This window comes from Dendrobates tinctorius, unplaced genomic scaffold (assembly GCF_039654945.1).
Source record: "Dendrobates tinctorius isolate UK_male_01 unplaced genomic scaffold, ASM3965494v1 ptg000009l, whole genome shotgun sequence".
In the NCBI taxonomy this organism is placed as follows: Eukaryota; Metazoa; Chordata; class Amphibia; order Anura; family Dendrobatidae; genus Dendrobates; species Dendrobates tinctorius.
In genome coordinates this window covers 5,323,053-5,340,845 of record NW_027361677.1, presented here as the reverse complement: position 1 = coordinate 5,340,845, position 17,793 = coordinate 5,323,053, and the positions used below count along the sequence as shown (strand labels likewise).

Genomic DNA, 17,793 nt, shown 5'->3' with positions numbered 1-17,793 from the left:
ATGTGAGACTAAGTAGATCTGGACCCTTAATACGGTCCAACCACTTGGTCTCAATGAAAACAATAGTTTTGCTCCATTTCTCTGACCGTTTTGAAGAAATCTGTTGCTAATTTTTTATGTATTGTACCTATTGGAGACAGATGTAATATTATACACATTATTTAATTTTAATTATTTTTTATGGTTTTACAATGGTGACGATTTGGTATTTTTGTATGACCAATAATGTCATTTTTATTAAGTGTAACTTTACCATTTTATACTAATAATTTTCTTATGAATTTCATAATTTCAGTACCTGGATATTGCTCGGAATTGGATTGTATCCTATTTGATGTTTGGTATGGTGGATCTAATTGACAAAGAATGAAGAAATATTGATTCATACACGTGGATAATGTATATTTATGGTTGATCATATTGTGCACTTATATAATTGTTCATATACCATATTTATCTGTATAGTGATTATTACAATTTCCTATACACAATTTCTGATATATGAGGTATATATGAGGATATGATTAATTGCCTTTGGTTGTAATAGGGTTACTGTCAGTGCAGGTACGCGCATGTGGCAGCGGTATGGGGGCAATCTGGGTATGGTCGCGTCTTTATGCCTCCAGGTGCTATGTGACCTGGTGACATGACGCGCCCTGCCTTATATTCCCGCCTTCCCCTGTCATGTGTGCGTCAATTATCTGCATCTGACTTGATGCATGCATTATATATCTATCTATACATCTATTGATCCACCGGGCGCATGTGGTGGTGTTCAGTAATATAGGCGCTGGTGTTGGGTTTCAATATTGGTGACCACTTTTTGATATTTGATGGCCAGCTATATATACTTTCAGCAATACAGACGTTTCTCTGTTTATTTGCTGGCAGTAATCTTTCTTCCGGTCATGTGACAATCATCTTCATGACTTTAGTGACCTTCCCGGGTGATCACATGACGACCAGTTTGCTTAGCAACATTGCTTGTTTAGTATGGGCGGCCATCTTACGGTTATATGCCGTCGGATGCTTCAGCAATGGCGCCGATGTTGTATACATACGTTGTCATGGAATCATTTTGGTCATGCGCAATTGGTTGTGGAGTTTCAAATATCCGGACATCTCATTTATGTTCATTGGTTAATTATCACCCACCCCCCTCTTTTTTTCTATTGGTCAAGAGATAGAGATAGATATATAGATATATATATATATATATATATATATATATATATATATATATATATATATATATATATATATATATATATATATATATATATATATATATGTGTGTATGTGTATATATATATATATATATATATATATATATATATATATATATATATATATATATATATATATATACACACTCACTCACCTGTCTCTGATAGGCGCTACCCTCTGATGACGGCATAGCGCCGAAACGCACGTTGGGGCAGGGCGTCTATCCCAGGAGACCAGGATTAATCTACATAGCACATTTTTGTAAGTTATACATTGTTTATTGTCTGGATTGTAATCATGATATACTGTTTTCCTGGTTAGCAGACGTACAGATCACTTTGTGACACTGTTGCGGTTTTTACTAGTGTATGGTCTGCATAGACATACTAATACTTATTTTGCACTGAGCACAGCACTTTATGCATTTATTCACATACGTTACATTAGCACTAATTATTTTATTATATAAATATAAAGTACTTTATTTATAATGATGCACTTTATCAATTTATAGCGTTATAATAATAATTTTTTATCTAATTTTTTTGCACATTTTTTACAATTGTCTACTGCAAGGTGGATGTGTCTGATAAGGGATAGTATGCCCATATTTTTACATAATTTTTTTATGCATATATTGAATATACATATTAAAATTATCATATATGGAAGTCCAGTTTTAGACCTGATTTTATTTGATTGTAACAATAAACATTATATTTTATATTGGGACTTATGGTCGTTGTGTTGTCTCTTGTGTGTTGGTTTAGCTAATTTGCAATTGTCCCTATATTTCCATTTTTCTGGCAATAAGTATATCTTTATTATTATTTATTTTGATTTTATATCCTAATATACTATTATTTATTGATTATATTGCCAGTTTCCCTTACTTTTTTTTTTTTTCTTTTTGTGTAGGGACTGGGTATGCTAGAATCCAAAATGTCAGATCTCCCACCCCCCCAGAATCCATTGCCGGGATCTCCATACACATCAGATGGATAACTAAATGGCTTTATTTTTCCTTCTCACCAGGCACAGACGCTTAGCACTGTTAAAACAAGTCAGCATTCGGGAGAACTGCTGCACACTCTGCTGTGATGAGGTGGCCGACACCGAGCTGAGGCCTTGTGGACACAGGTCGGTCATTGCACCTTGGAAAGGCCACATTGGTTGGGACGGGTTCACTGAAGCGCAGCGGTCACTTTTATTTTGTGCCCCTACATGCATTAAGGTTCCCTATTGTCGTCTACTTTTTGTAGTTTAAAACAACTTTTCCAGGACGTCCACCTGACAGCACCATGGAGGACGACCTCCTCCTCCTTACAGGGACAGGAAAGCACACGAGAGGTTAAAAGGCCCCGTCCCACCCCTTTCCCTCAGTGTCTTTCCTGTCCCTACACGGAGGGACATACGAGAGGAGCAGGAAGATTACCTGAGGGCGCAGGGGGATCGGGCGGCCGGTCCAATCCTTCCCCCTGTCAGGATGCCCAGGGCCAACACTTCCCGGTGGGGAGTCCCTCTGCCCCAAAGCCAGGAGCAGGACGTCACTCCTGGAGGAAGCCGCTCCTCCCGGTGGGAGGCTCTCGGCTCCAGGCCGCGCGGCAGTCGCCCGGGTCCCCGCAGGCAGCGAGCGATGCCGGCGCGACAACTTACAGACCGCTCGGCGGTTGCGGCTGGAAGCCGGGCCCCGCACGCAGCCGGCGGTGTGGGCGCCGGCGATAGAGAACCCGGGGCAGCTGGAGCCGGGTCCCCGCAGAAAGCCGGATGGGCGCCGCCATTGCAGGACGCTCGGTGGGCGGGGCTTCAGAACAGGAAGCGGAAGGGGGCGGCATGCGGCGATGACGTCACACGCCGATTTGAAAACAGCGCGCCAGCAGCCTGGGCACGCTAGCAGCTCAGTGCACGCCAGCAGCTCGCCGCGCCAGCAGCTCACCGCACACCAGCAGTTCACCGCACGCTAGCAGCTCACCGCACGCAACAGCTGCTTCAGTGGTATGGACCCAGAGGCGCCAGCCGACAGAGGGGTAAGTGCGCCTGGCGCAATCCAACCCCCACACGGCCTTCCCCGCAGCCCAGGACAACTGACCCGACTATCCCTGTTCTGTATCGTACAGGAGAAGGGAACCCCAGCCCCCCCGACAGAGCTTAAGGACTCGGTAAAGGCCACATCTAAGTCTGTCAGATGCCCGGTTTGCAGGGTAAAGCTTCCAGACAACTATACCAAGACTCTCTGCGGACCCTGCACTTCAAGGGTCGTAAGAGACGTGCAGCCGTCCCTCCTGGCCGAGATGCGATCCTTGATTCGGGAGGAAGTACAGGCCTCCAGATCCAGTCTCTCACGGCAGCAGTCCCCTAGTCCGGGGCCAAGCCGGAAGCGGCCGAGGTGGGAGATGGAGCTAGCCTCGGAGACAAGTTTGCCTGGGGGGACAGACCCCCGGGACTCGGATCCCGAGGAGGGGCAGATCCCGACTGACAGGAGGGACCAAGGCAGGAAATACCTGTTTAAGTTAGAGGACACCGAGGACTTGGTGCAGGCGGTAAGCAACACTATGCAGATAGAGGATGTTCCAAAGCTGCAGTCCCGACAGGACCTGATGTTTGGGGGACTGGTCGCTCGGAAACAAACTGTGTTCCCCGTAAGCGAACACATTAAGACAATGGTCCTAGAAGAATGGAGAGAGGCAGAACGGCGACTTGTACTGTCTCGGGACTTTAAGAGCCGACTGCCCTTTGACCCAGAGGAAACACGATTGTGGGAGGAAATTCCTAAAATCGATGTTCCTGTAGCTAGGGTGACCAAAAAAACCGCCATCCCCTTCGAGGACTCATCAAGTCTCAGAGACCCGATGGACCGGAAGGCGGATATTCTGTTAAAGAGAACATGGGAATCGGCAGCTGCCTTTACTAAGGTTAATATAGCAGCCACCTCAGTGGCCAGGTCCATGTTCCTATGGGTGGGACAGTTAGAAGAGCATTTATCCAACAAGACCCCTAGATCGGAGATCCTAGCTTCCCTCCCTCTGATGAAATCAGCCACTGCGTTCCTTTCAGATACGTCGGCCGAGTCAGTAAGATTCGCAGCCAGAAACAGCTCCCTTTCCAACGCAGCTAGGCGAGCGGTTTGGCTGAAGTCGTGGTCTGGGGATAACGCTTCAAAGGCAAAGTTTTGCTCCATCCCCTTTTCAGGCTCAAGGGTGTTCAGGCCAGCTCTAGATAGCATCCTAGAGCAGGTGTCTGACAAAAACAAGGGGTTTCCAGAAGAAAAACCCAAGCGTCCCCAGTCCTTTCGTAGAGGGTCCTTTTTCAGGAGACAGACCGATTTTAGGAGCCAGGGTAGAAACAACAGGGGCTCCTTTAGAAACACTCAGAGCCAAGGGGGGAAAAGCAAGGCCCCTGTTTTCGCGTCATCCTCCAGGTCTAGAAGGCAATGACGCCATAGGTGTCGGGGGGAAGACTGCGACGATTCGCAGCAAGGTGGCGCCAGGTAACCCAGAACCGGTGGGTCCTCAGAACCATCACAGAAGGGTACAGCATAGAATGTTATTCCCCTCCCCCCGACAGATACATCGCCCCGACCGTAGTCCCGGAAGACTCTACCATGTGGGCAGATCTACAGGACCTGCTCCGGTCAGAGGTCATAGTGCCAGTTCCGCAGCAGGAGAGGGAAAAGGTCATTACTCTTCCCTATTCTCCATTACAAAACCATCTGGCGAGGCCAGAACAATCATAAACTTAAAACCCCTAAATGCCTGGGTGGTATACAAAAGGTTTCGAATGGAATCAATACGCTCAGCGATTCAACTTATAGACAGGGATGCCGTCATGTGTACTCTGGACCTGAAGAGTGCATACTATCAGGTCCCCATCCATCCCTCATCTCAAAGCTTATTAAGATTTGCAATCAGTCTACCATCCCGGACCTGCCACTTCCAGTTCCAGTGCCTTCCGTTCGGGCTGGCTTCGGCCCCCCGAATATTTACAAAGCTGGTAGCGGAGGTGGTAGCCTACCTGAGAAAGCAGGGAGTCATTATAATACCGTATCTAGACGACTTTCTCCTAGTCGCAAGATCAGAAGAAAGGCTCATCCAGGACAGGAGCCGAACGATCAGAACACTGGAGTATCTCGGCTGACTGATCAACGATCAGAAGTCAGACCTAAAGCCAGAAAGCAGGAAGATCTTCCTGGGAGTCCTTCTGGATTCAAGAGACAGAATATCCCGGCTACCGAGAAAAAAGCAGCAGACAATTCAAGACAGAGTCAAGGGACTACTGAGACATCGCTCCTCCATAAGAGGTGCAATGGAAGTTCTGGGTCTGATGACGGCTTGCATTCCATGCGTCAGATGGGCCCAGTCCCATTCGAGGCCCCTGCAAAAGGAAATCCTCGCAGGATGGAATAGGCGTCAGGATTCTCTCGACGGGCCCATATCCTTACCAGACACGGTAAGAAGATCCCTGCGGTGGTGGATACAGCCCCAGAACTTACAGGTGGGCGTGCTATGGACAACCTCGCCGTACGTGGTAATCACCACAGACGCCAGTACGTGGGGATGGGGAGCCCACGTAGAAGGGAGAATTTTTCAGGGAAGATGGCCGGTCAGCATCAGAAGCAGATCCTCCAACTTCAGGGAGCTCTATGCGGGCTGGGAAGCCCTGCGTCAGAACCGGTCGGTAGTGAGAAATTGACATGTCCGGATATTGTCCGACAACACAACGGCAGTCTCATTCCTGAAGCACCAGGGAGGCCCGAGACATCGACCACTCCAGGCACTCGCAGGACGAATATTCGCCTGGGCAGAAGAGGTGGTCCTCTCCATAACGGCAATCCACCTAGAGGGTACTCAGAACGTAGTAGCAGACTATCTAAGCAGACAGCGGGTCAGCCCGACAGAGTGGGAACTAAACGAAGAAATCTTCCATCAGCTTTGTCAGCGTTGGGGGACCCCCAGTATAGACCTGTTTGCAAACCGGAAGAACTCAAAGGTAGCCAGATTCTACTCCTTGAACCCAGCAGACCACCCGGACGGAGTAGATGCCCTGAGCCAGGCCTGGACGGAACCCCTCTTGTATGCATTCCCACCACTGGCGCTGATACCGGCGGTACTCAGGAAGATCTGCGAGGACCGCGCGTCGGTGATATTAATAGTGCCATACTGGCCAAAGAGAAGCTGGTTTCCGCTGCTAGGAGCCATGGCAGTAGGAAACCCAGTCGAGCTACCCCTGAAGGGAGATGTTATCCACCAGGGGCCGATTCGCCATCCAGACCCAGCAATGCTACGCCTCTCGGCATGGATCCTGAAAGGGACATCCTGAGAGCAAAGGGCTTATCTGAGCAGGTCATATCCACTCTACTGGCCAGCAGGAAACCGGTAACATCCGCAATCTACAGAAAAATATGGAAGAGATTCTGCCTGGAAGGTGGCAGGTCCGACCTCTCGGCAGGTACCCCTGACCTCCCTAGTGTCCTAGACTTTCTGCAGTCGGGATATAATAAGGGGCTTAAACCCAGCACGTTAAAGGTCCAGATCTCGGCTTTGAGCGCCTTCTTCGACTACCCTTTAGCCTCCCATACTTGGGTGGTAAGATTCATAAAGGCCACGCAGCGTCTTCGCCCCACAATTAGGCAGCTCACCCCTCCCTGGGACCTCGGCCTGGTAGTCAGATCTTTATGTAGGGACCCCTACATGCCTAGTGATAGAATGTCCATTTCGACTCTCTCTTGTAAGACGGCTTTCCTCGTAGCCATCACCACGGCCAAAAGAATAGGGGAGATCCAGGCCCTGTCCACCAAGGATCCATATCTCCAGATCAGAGACGATCATATAACCTTAAGATTAGATCCGGCTTTTATCCCAAAGGTAGCCTCTTACCAGAATATAAATCAGGAGATAGTGCTACCATCCTTCTGCAGCAATCCCCGCAATGAGAAAGAACAGCGTCTCCACTCCCTAGACGTAAGACGGGCAGTTATAAGCTATATAGAGGCCACCATTGACTGGCGTATTGAGTCAAACCTGTTCATCCTCTTCGGGGGTAAAAATAGGGGGAGAAAAAAGGCGTCCATCGCAAGATGGATCACATCAGTAATTTCAGACGCCTACCAGTTTGAAGGCGCCAACCCACCAGATACCTTAAGGGCCCACTCTACTAGGGCAGTTTCAGCCTCCTGGGCCGAGCGCGCAGGCGCCTCAGTCGAGCAGATTTGTAGAGCGGCAACCTAAGCCAGCCTGAATACATTTTGCAAAGCACTACAAACTTGACGTGCTATCAGGCCAACATACCGCATTTGGGAGAAAAGTTCTCCAGGCGGTGATCCCACCCTGAGGAGGTGCTTTGGTACTCTCCATGGTGCTGTCAGGTGGACGTCCTGGAAAATAGGTATTAGACCTACCGGTAATGATGTTTCCAGGAGTCCATCCTGACAGCACGGGTAGTTCCCTCCCGGATAGGTTGTTATGTTATGTCATATGCTGTAATATGATGATACCATTAAAAGAGTTATAGCATTATCCACGCTGTGGTACTTGTTAAGTCACTGAGGGAAAGGGGTGGGACGGGGCCTTTTAACCTCTCGTGTGCTTTCCTGTCCCTGTAAGGAGGAGGAGGAGGACGTCCTCCATGGTGCTGTCAGGATGGACTCCTGGAAACATCATTACCGGTAGGTCTAATACCTATTTTTCATTTGTGCCAAATTTCTTCTTTCAATTTGCACCATTTTGGAAGCGCATTTAACGTTTTTTAAACGTTTTAATTTTAATATAGTAACTTAAAAAAAGAACACTGCTGAGCACATGAAATATATTTCCAAAACCGCGCAAATTGAAAGAATATTGTTTTCTAAATTTGCCATCGGACACCCTTTTTTTTTTTTCTACATGTTTGTGGCTGATTCATCAATTGCAAGGTTTCAAAAAGTCCCACAATTTTTGCACATACTGTATTTTTCAGATTATAAGACACCCCCCCCCCCCAATTTTTTTGGGGAAAGGGGGTGCGTTTTATAATGCAGATATACCTTACCGGCCACGGCTGGAGGAGGCAAGAGTGGAGCGTTGCTGCAGGCTGGGATGAGGGGGTGTTCGGATGTGCGGAGCACCGCTGCGGGTGTCCGATGCTGCGCTGAGGTCTCCTCTCCCGAGATCTCCATCTGTGCATGCGCCGCACCTGGCAGCCATTTTCACAGAGTCCACTGCATAGGAAACCATGGAACTGCAGGGGCTCTGGCCTTTCACAAAATGTCGGTAGAGTCCCCGCAGCACTGGACACATGCAGCGGTGTGCCGCACATCCGAACACCCCCTCATCCCAGCCTGCGGCAACGCTCCACTCTTGCCTCCTCCAGCAGCGACCCTGGGACCCCGCTTCACCGCAGCAACCACCCCCGGTAAGCAATAAGACGCATGGATTGTAAGAAGCACCACCATTTTATTAAAAAAGGTGTTTGTTTTTTTTTTGTTTTTTTTCCTATTTTTTTTCTCCTCAAAATTTGGGGTGCATCTTATAATCCAGAGCGTCCTATAAGCTGCAAAATACGGTATATTACTCACATAAAGTTGTAACCTTTTCGGGAGAACTTAATGTGACGCCTCTAAGCTTCTAAACGCACATGTCCGACTGTTCAGTGTCTCAGGACTTTTTGCACAACTTGCTGTTTTCTAACAAGGAAAATTCACAGCTGGTGTCTGGTCCATGAACGGCCAATAAATTTCGGGGTTCAATTACAATTGGTATATAAGAACCAAGGAGCAGGGGCACCACGGTATTAGAATGACGAAGTGGGATCCAACCCCAGCTTATTCAAGAATAACTATGACACACACAAAAGAGGAAAGAGAATAAGCTATGGAATGGGGGATCACCACAAACAAATGATTGGCATTTAGAGAAACAATTTTTATTAACATGTAAAGACCACAAACAACTATAAAAACATTTAAAAAGTCACACATGTGACATGACAACAGCAATCAAATGGCTCATAATAGAGCCTACACCCTGGTCGGTGACCAAATACCTGCCCATATGAACAGCATACCAGCTAGTAACTGAATAAATTACAATAGATACCCCCCAAAAAGGGGGAGAATTATATAAATGCAGATAAAGTAAAGTGGCGACCCCCTATACCTAATAAGGAGGGAGGAACCACAAAAAGAATTTGTACAAGTCAGAAAAATGAAACATATTATGACATCTGCAAATAAATAGTAAATGGAACTAGGTCACCAAAGCCAATAGTACCTATGATAAAAATCATGGATGAATATAAAGAACCAGCAACACACAGACTGAAATATGCAGCAACAATCACCCATGCATTGCAGCCTGAAGTGCTGGCATCAGTTGGCAGGACCAATGTGCAGTGAGAACAGGGCGGGAAAGTGCCCGATGCGTATCGCCACTTTTTAAATGTTTTATAGTTGTTTGTGGTCTTTACATGTTAATAAAAATTGTTTCTCTAAATGCCAATCATTTGTTTGTGGTGATCCCCCATTCCATAGCTTATTCTCTTTCCTCTTTTGTGTGTGTCACAATTACAATTGGTATTAATCATTCCTTCACATCATGCTGGTCACATACTGACATCATGAGACCACGCAGACACCTAACAATTGATCACCTGTTTCTGTGCTGTGTTTACTCCATATTTTGCTTTTTTAATGTCGAAACAGTCTAAAGTGTAGCGCCTGTAACATGCATTAGTGACGCTAGAATGGCTCTGTGCCGTTGGAAGACAGAAGCTGTTAGAGCTTTCTTTCTAAGGCTGCATTCACACATCCATGTTTACCATAGGAGAGAAACGTAACGTGTGATTACTCTGTCGCCTAATTGGGGGACACAGATCCGTGGGTGTTATGCTGCTGTCCACTAGGAGGCGACACTATGCATAATCTGAAAAAGATTAACTTTGGCTCCTCCTCTGCAGTATACACCCCTGGACCGCGTCCGCCTTCTCCAGTTTTTGCTTAGTGTCGCAAGGAGGCACACCTAGGAGTTTTTTACTCCGTCTTTTTTTTTTTTTTTCAACGGATTACAGATGAAGCAAAGCGGGTCTCCAGCGCGACTCCCGGCATGGCTCCCTCCTCGGTCCAATATAAGGGTACCCGGTTGAGATCGAGGTGGCTATTCCCCATGTCGCTCCTTCCCCAGTCCCTCGGGTACTGGTTCGATGTTGAGAACCCCTCCCTCCTCAGTTCTTTTTAGCTGGGTTGAGGTTGAGCTGACGACGAAGCCCCCTGACGGTGACGGCAGCACCCTCCCTAATCCCCCTCTGGGGGGTATTAGGTTGAGACACCGCAGGTAGGGCCTGTACCAGGCACCATTCGGACGCTTACAAGCCCAGGGACCCCAGTCCAGCTGCGGGCTCCTGTTGGGACCGGGGGAGGTGCAGCAAGGCATAGCACTTGTCAGAGACCGGCCTCCCTGCGCCCTGTCTCTGCAGCAGCACCAGCTGCATAGCGCCCCAAAGGGACCCTCCACAGGGCCCAGTGCGTGTTCAGACCCCACCGCTAGCCTTCCTTTTCATCCCGGGGAGGGTCTCGGTTAGATCCGACCCCCCCCCCCCCCCCACGGGCAACCGCGCCTTCCTGGAGTCCTGCTGGGCATGAGACCTCAAATTTAGGCCGCGGCTTCGGCCTAGCCGAAGTCGCCGCCTTATTCCCGCCCCCCAGATGATGAAAATGACACTGCAGTGTCATAGAAGGGGCGGATCGAGACAGGAAGGGCGCGCTTTTACATAGCTCCGCGTGCCCTTTTCAGCTCTCCGCCCCCTTCCCCCTCCACCTCAGAATTCCGGTGGCCATCTTGCTGCACCTGAAGACATAGCTGAAGGCAGCACAGTGGTCTCTGGGGGGCACAGGACTGGGATTTTTCAGCGCTAGACCGAGGGGGCAAATCGGTGGGGTAAGATCACAGCTGGGTTTTTCTGTACTCAGCTGTGAGTTAATATAACCTATAACGCTCCTCTATTCCTTTTCCTCTGCGTAGATACCCCTGTAGGGCCTCTGCTAATCAGCCTCTAGGCACTAAGTCGGGCTCAAGGAAAAGGACCAGACAAGACTGCTTTTATGCAGTCTGCACAGCCTGCAAGGCCACTCTTCCCAGCGGCAGCACGTACCCGCACTGCCGGGACTGTACCCAGAACACTGGGTCAGAACCCCAAGAAGTCCCTACCAACGCTTCTGTGGCAGCTGCTGCGCCGGAATGGGCGACTCAGATGTCGCAGTCTGTGGCACAGTCTATAGATAACCTGACCTCCACACTACTGCAGGCTCTGCAGGGTCATGTCTCCGCTATGAATGTTACCCAGCAAAGGGACATCCGGTCTCGGGGACATGCCGCTTCCGACAGTTTGAGACGTAAGCGGACCCACAGGTCGCGTTCATCTGCGTCTTCACATAGCACTAGGTCGTCCCCATCCAGGGAGAGACACAGTGGCTCCAGGTCACCGAGACCGTCCCCTGATAGAGAAACACAATGCGGATCTCCACAACGATCACAGACCACAGAACAGCCCTAGTTCGCCCGCTAGGGAACTCCTTAGCGATGCGCAAGACTCAGAGGGCATATGTGACTCTAACTCAGATAACGAAACAGAGAACAATCTGGTCCCTTGTCCCCCTAGCAATGCGGTGCTAGTTGAGGATATAATCTCTTCCATCCTTCGGGTGCTGGACATTTCTGATCCAACCCCGGAAGCACCAGAACACAAGATTTCCTTTGAGAGTGTTCAGAAACCATCTAAGGTCTTCCCTAATCACCTGGAATTTAAAAAAATACTTTCTAAGCATTTTTCGCAGCCTGAGAAAAAATTCGCCAATCGCAAATACTTAGAAGCAAAGTACCCCTTCCCACAGACGGACACTAAAGAATGGACAGATCCACCTGAAGTGGACCCCCCAGTCTCTAGGCTAGCAGCACAAACACTTCTCTTACTGCCGGACAGCTCAACCCTCAAGGATGCAGCAGACAGACAGGTAGAACGCATGGCTCGTTCAATCTTCGAAGCGGCAGGTGCCTCTCTAGCTCCCGCATTTGCTTCAGTTTGGGCAGCCAAGGCCATTATGGCCTGGGCTAATCTATTGCAACAGGGCCTCCAAGCTTCAAATCCTCAGCTGGCGGACCAGGCGGTGCAAATTGCAGTAGTGGCAGATTACATGGTCCATGCAGCGTTGGATTCTGCAAGAGGGGTAGCGGGAATAGCATCAAACGCCATCACAATCCGGCGTATTCTCTGGCTGAGAGAATGGAAGGCGGATGCGGCCTCAAAATAGTCCCTAACAAATCTCCTGTACTTCAGTGGGCGTCTTTTCGGTGAAAAGCTGGATACAATGATATCCAATGCTACCGGGGGTAAAAGTACTTCTCTCCCTCAACTAAAACCAAAACGCACGTTTAAAAGACGCAATCAATATCGTTTCCGATCCTTTCGGAATTCTTCAGGCTGGTCCGTCTCGCGCCCAGCACAAAATCGTAACCGCTCCCCCCGCAGAGACAACACACGGGCGGCACAGAGGCCGGACAGAAACTGGCAGTCAAAAGCAGACTTTCCCCTCATCATGACTCATGCCCTCCGGAAGACACCCCACTCGTAGGCTGACAACTGTTACTCTTTCAGCAGGTCTGGCTGCCTATTACACAGGGCTGTGGAGTCGGAGTTAGTTTTGGTCGGAGTCGGTAGAAATGTACCGACTCCAGCTTTAAAAAAAATGTATTAATATTTCATAATTGAACTTTCATATGAATTTTATAAATGTTACTCAAATATATATGTTTTATCAAACTATGAACAACAGTGATAAGCAGTTCTGCTGGAGATAGAGACATTTCTTACTTCTTGTGTGTCACTGTTCTCCACTGCCCTTATCTAATCTTATACTTGGTTAACCTCATGCTGCCCCAACCCCCCTACTTACAATGTATGAAACTGAAAGTGAAAATGTGTTGCAAATTCTTAGTAGTAAAGCTCCTCCTCTAGACTAGATCATACTAGGTGTGAGTCTTCCAAGCATCTCACAGCTGCCTGCTACTCAGAAGAGGAATACTGTAAGAAGTATTATCCTTTCAACAAACTTTGCATCAGTTAACTGTGAGTACATGAGGAATAATAACAGTATTACTGACCACTATATCAGTTGTACGACCTGGCAATAATTTTGTACAATTGTTTCTAGGAAAAACAATTGTCATTTGGATTGTGAATGCAGAATTAAAAACCTGAGAATGTCAAAGAAGCATCACATTAAATCAGCTGTATTTGAACATTTCCCCATCACTCAAGATAGAAAACATTATGTCTTTTCAGTGTATGACAAATGATCCAGACGAAAACAAATGCTGTGAAGCCAAGATGAGTGCATATTCAGGCAAAGATGATAATGCTCCTACCAGAGCTTCTAATCTAAAGAGACATTTACAGCGCTTTCATCCAGAAGTACTGAAAGCAGTGGATGAGAAAGACTGCATCCAAACCAATGAACCAGTGCCCAGCTCTTCCAGCCAAACAAAGGAGCAGAGAACTTTGCAGCCATCAGTTGCAAGATATTTTGTCAGTGACAAAGTTACTGTGACAATGACAGTAGATACATTTAAAAAACAGATCATAGAGCTTGTTGTAAAGGATAGTGTGCCTATTTCATTATTTTCACGACCAGCTTTTATGTGTCTGAATGGGGAAATGGCCCGCAAGCTTGGTGTTTCTCTGGAGAGAGAGAGTATTAGAAAATTAGTAATCGAAGAAGCTTTTAAACAAAAGGAAGAACTTAAAAAAACTCTCAAGGGACGCTTTCTGTTTCTTAAAATGGATGCCTGCACACGTCACAGAGTGAACTATTTTGCCATCAATGTCCGATTTGTTTGTGACAAAAATGAAATAGTTACCAAGACATTGGCAGTAAAAGACACCAAAGCTCATCACACCAGTGAGTTTCTCCAGGTCTTGGTGGAAAAGGTTCTGCAAGACTATGAACTTAAAAAAGAGTAAGTTCTTTCTGTTGTAACTGACAATGCTTCAAATATAAGTACTATTAAGCTAATGAATGAGAGTAATGATGGTGACCAGCAGCTAGAAGAACATTCTGGGTCCACAGACACAGAAATGTTTGAAATAGAGGAACACAGTATTGTAACTGAGGAGCAAACTGAAGTTGCTTCAGATGAACAGCAACATGATAGTTTAGATGATCTTGTTGAAACTGTGTCAATATGTTCTTTCATTCATCACATGCGCTATGTTGTGCATACGCTACAGCTGGCTATAAGAGACAGTCTGCAAGAAGGACATGCTGCTGCACTGATTGGCAAGGTGAGAAAATTGGCTACTGTTGCCAGAACCCCTAAAGTTGACTCAATTTTGAAGAGACGTTCTGGAAAAGGGGCAATTATTGATCAAGCCACACGATGGGGCAATACTTAATGATTCAGCGCTTGGTTGAACTGAAAACCTTTCTTGTAGACATGGCTAACCCTCAACTGACGCTAAATGAAAGTCAGTGGAATCAGGTGACTGAGCTGGAAAAATTGCTAGAGCACCCATTTACAGTGACTAAAAAATTACAAGCAGAGGACTTAACTCCAGGTATTTTCTTAAAGGAGTGGAAGAACCTGATGTTTCGCCTGTCCCAAAGAGGAGGGTTAATTGCAAGTGGCATTGCTACATCAATGAAACTGAGAGAGGAGCTACTATTACAAAATAACATTCTTTTGGCAGCTGTTTATGTAGACCCAATGCATCGGATTCTTCTAGATGATCAACAGCTAAGTAAAGGAAAAGAAGCTCTGCTTGAAATAGCAGTAAGGATGAAAGGGTTGCAGAACAGTCAGGCGGAACAAGAAGAATTTGGTCATCCTGCCACATCTTCACCCTCATCATCAACTGATGAAGAATTTAATTTAGAAAAATATTTGGATCACAAGGACCGTGCAAAGCGTTCCCGCATAGAAGAAGAGTCATCCCCATCAAGGAACACAGCCAGTACATTTCAGCAGAATTTTTCATGTGCACTAAAAGAAATTGAGAAATTTGACCGTTCCTCAAAAATAACAGTGCAACAAGCGATTCCTCTGTATCCTGACATTGTCAGAGATGTTGACCGAGTGGTTACTGCTTTGCCACCAACACAAGTTATTGTAGAGAGGTTGTGCTCTGCTCTCAAAATAATTAGATCAGATTTGAGGGCATCCATGAAGGAGGATCTGACAGAGGCAATACTTTTTCTGAGGACAAATTTATAGATTTCTTCTTATTAACTGCATAAGTGTTTATTGCATATTTACTTACAGTTTAGAAAAGTTTATAAAAGTTATTTGCTATATTCTAATTGTATTCTAATAAATGTAGTTTTTGCTCTAAGTGGTCTGATTACTTATATGATGGTGAGAAACTGAATAAGCATGATGCTTAATATTTTACAACAGTAAATTTGTTGTTATGAATTGGCCATTTATGAAGGAGTCGGAGCCGGAGTCGGAGCCTGATAAAATCCAGGAGTCTGAGTCGCAACTGTGGCTTACTGACTCCACAGCCCTGCTATTACAGAAGACAAGTGGGTCAAGGAAATAGTGTCTTCAGGATACAAGATCGAGTTTACTACCAGCCCACCGCACAGGTTCTTTCTCCGTTCCTCCAAAACCTCCACTCAAAGCTCGAGCCTTCCATCAAGCGGTTTCGTCCCTACTGCAAGCAGGAGTCATAGTACCGGTTCCAGCAGACGAACGCTTCCGAGGGTTCTATTCCAATCTGTTTGTGGTGCCCAAGAAGGGAGGCAGCGTCCGACCCATACTATACCTCAAGCAACTCAACAAGTATGTTCGAGTTTGTCACTTTCGCATGGAATCCCTCCGGTCAATCGTTGCGTCCATGGAAAAAGGAGAATATCTCCCCTCCATAGACATACAGGACGCATACCTGCATATACCGATTGCTCCCGCCCATCAGAGATTTCTCAGATTCGCTATCAACCAAGACCATTACCAGTTTGTGGCCCTCCCGTTTGGTCTCGCCACGGCTCCCAGAACATTTACAAAGGTCATGGCAGCCACCATGGACGTGCTACACTCCAGAGGCATAGTAGTCGTTCCATACCTGGACGACCTCATCAAGGCCCCCACCTTCAAGGACTGCGAGGTCAGCGTCTCAATCACAATCGACACTGAGTCGCCTGGGATGGTTAGTCAATTTACAGAAGTCCTCGACTACCCCGAGTCAGTCTCTGGCCTTCCTGGGAATGCTATTCGACACCTCCAGGGGTCTGGTGATCCTCCCCAGGGACAAGGCACTGGCCCTCCGTTTGGGAGTTCGCACTCTCCTCCGCAAGTCCCCCCAATCTCTCTGGTACGCCATGAGAGTACTTGGCAGGATGGCAGCAGCAATGGAGGCGGTACCATTTGCCCAGCTTCACCTCAGACCCCTTCAACTGGCCATCCTCAAGTCCTGGGACAGGAATCCGTTCTCCCTTGACAGGGAGTGCCGGTTATCGTCGAAAACCAGGAGGGCCCTGCACTGGTGGCTCAAGCCAACCTCGCTTGCAAGGGGAAGATCCTTTCTCTTCGGTCAATGGAAGGTTTTGACCACCGACGCCAGCCTTACGGGTTGGGGCGCGGTGCACCTACATCACAGAGCGCAAGGTAAGTGGTCACCAATGGAAGCGAACATGCACATGGTACGCCGATGTCGTGCAACTCACAGCAGATGCCCCCTGGCGTGTCCCGACCTGTCACAAGGCCCGTTCTTCCACCAGAACTCAGGGGCTCTCAATTTGACGGCATGGCCATTGAGACCTGGGTTTTGACCCAAGCAGGTTTTTCACTGGACGTCGTTAAAACCATGATCAGGGCTCGAAAGCCAGCTTCAGCCAGGATTTACTATCGTTCCTGGAAGGTTTTCTTCACATGGTGTGAATCCCGCGGACAGGTCCCACTTCCCTACTCTCTTCCAAAGGTTCTCGGTTTCCTTCAGTCGGGCCTGGATGCCAGACTGTCCCTGGGCTTGCTTAAGAGCCAGGTGTCAGCGCTTTCAGTGCTCTTTCAGAGGTGTATTGCTAACAAGCCGCAAGTGAGGACTTTTCTCCAGGGGGTTTTCCGATTTGGTTCCCCCCTACAAACATCCATTGGAGACTTGGGACCTCAACCTGGTCTTGACTGCATTGCAGACACCTTTCGAACCCCTTAAGGAAGTCCCACTCCGCCTTCTATCACAGAAGGTGGTTTTTCTGGTGGCAATCACCTCGCTAGGCAGGGTGTCCGAACTTTCAGCACTTTCCTGCAGACAACCCTTCCTTGTTTTCCATCAGGACAAGGTGGTTCTCCATACAGTGCCATCCTTCCTTCCGAAGGTTGTTTCCAGCTTCCACCTCAATGAGGAAATCTCACTACCATCTCTTTGCCCGGTTCCCGTTCATAGAGTGGAGAAGGCTCTGCATACGCTTGACCTTGTCAGGGCATTGCGTATTTACGTGTCTGGGACTGCTCCCTTCCGGAAGTCTGACTACCGGCTTCCAAAGCCACCCTTGCTAGGTGGATCAAGTCCACCATACAAGAGGCTTTAACGCCTTAACAATTCTCTTCC

General features: G+C 47.6%; 1 protein-coding gene across 3 annotated transcripts in view; it reads left to right on the top strand.

Moving 5' to 3' along the window:
* Positions 1-17,793, top strand: part of RSPRY1 (ring finger and SPRY domain containing 1) — a 104,125-nt gene that overhangs the window by 83,595 nt on the left and 2,737 nt on the right. For all 3 annotated transcript variants that reach the window (XM_073582278.1, XM_073582282.1, XM_073582288.1), the window contains one exon: positions 2,263-2,367. In XM_073582278.1, the coding sequence (XP_073438379.1) occupies positions 2,263-2,367 (105 nt within the window). The remainder of the gene's footprint in view (positions 1-2,262; positions 2,368-17,793) is intronic.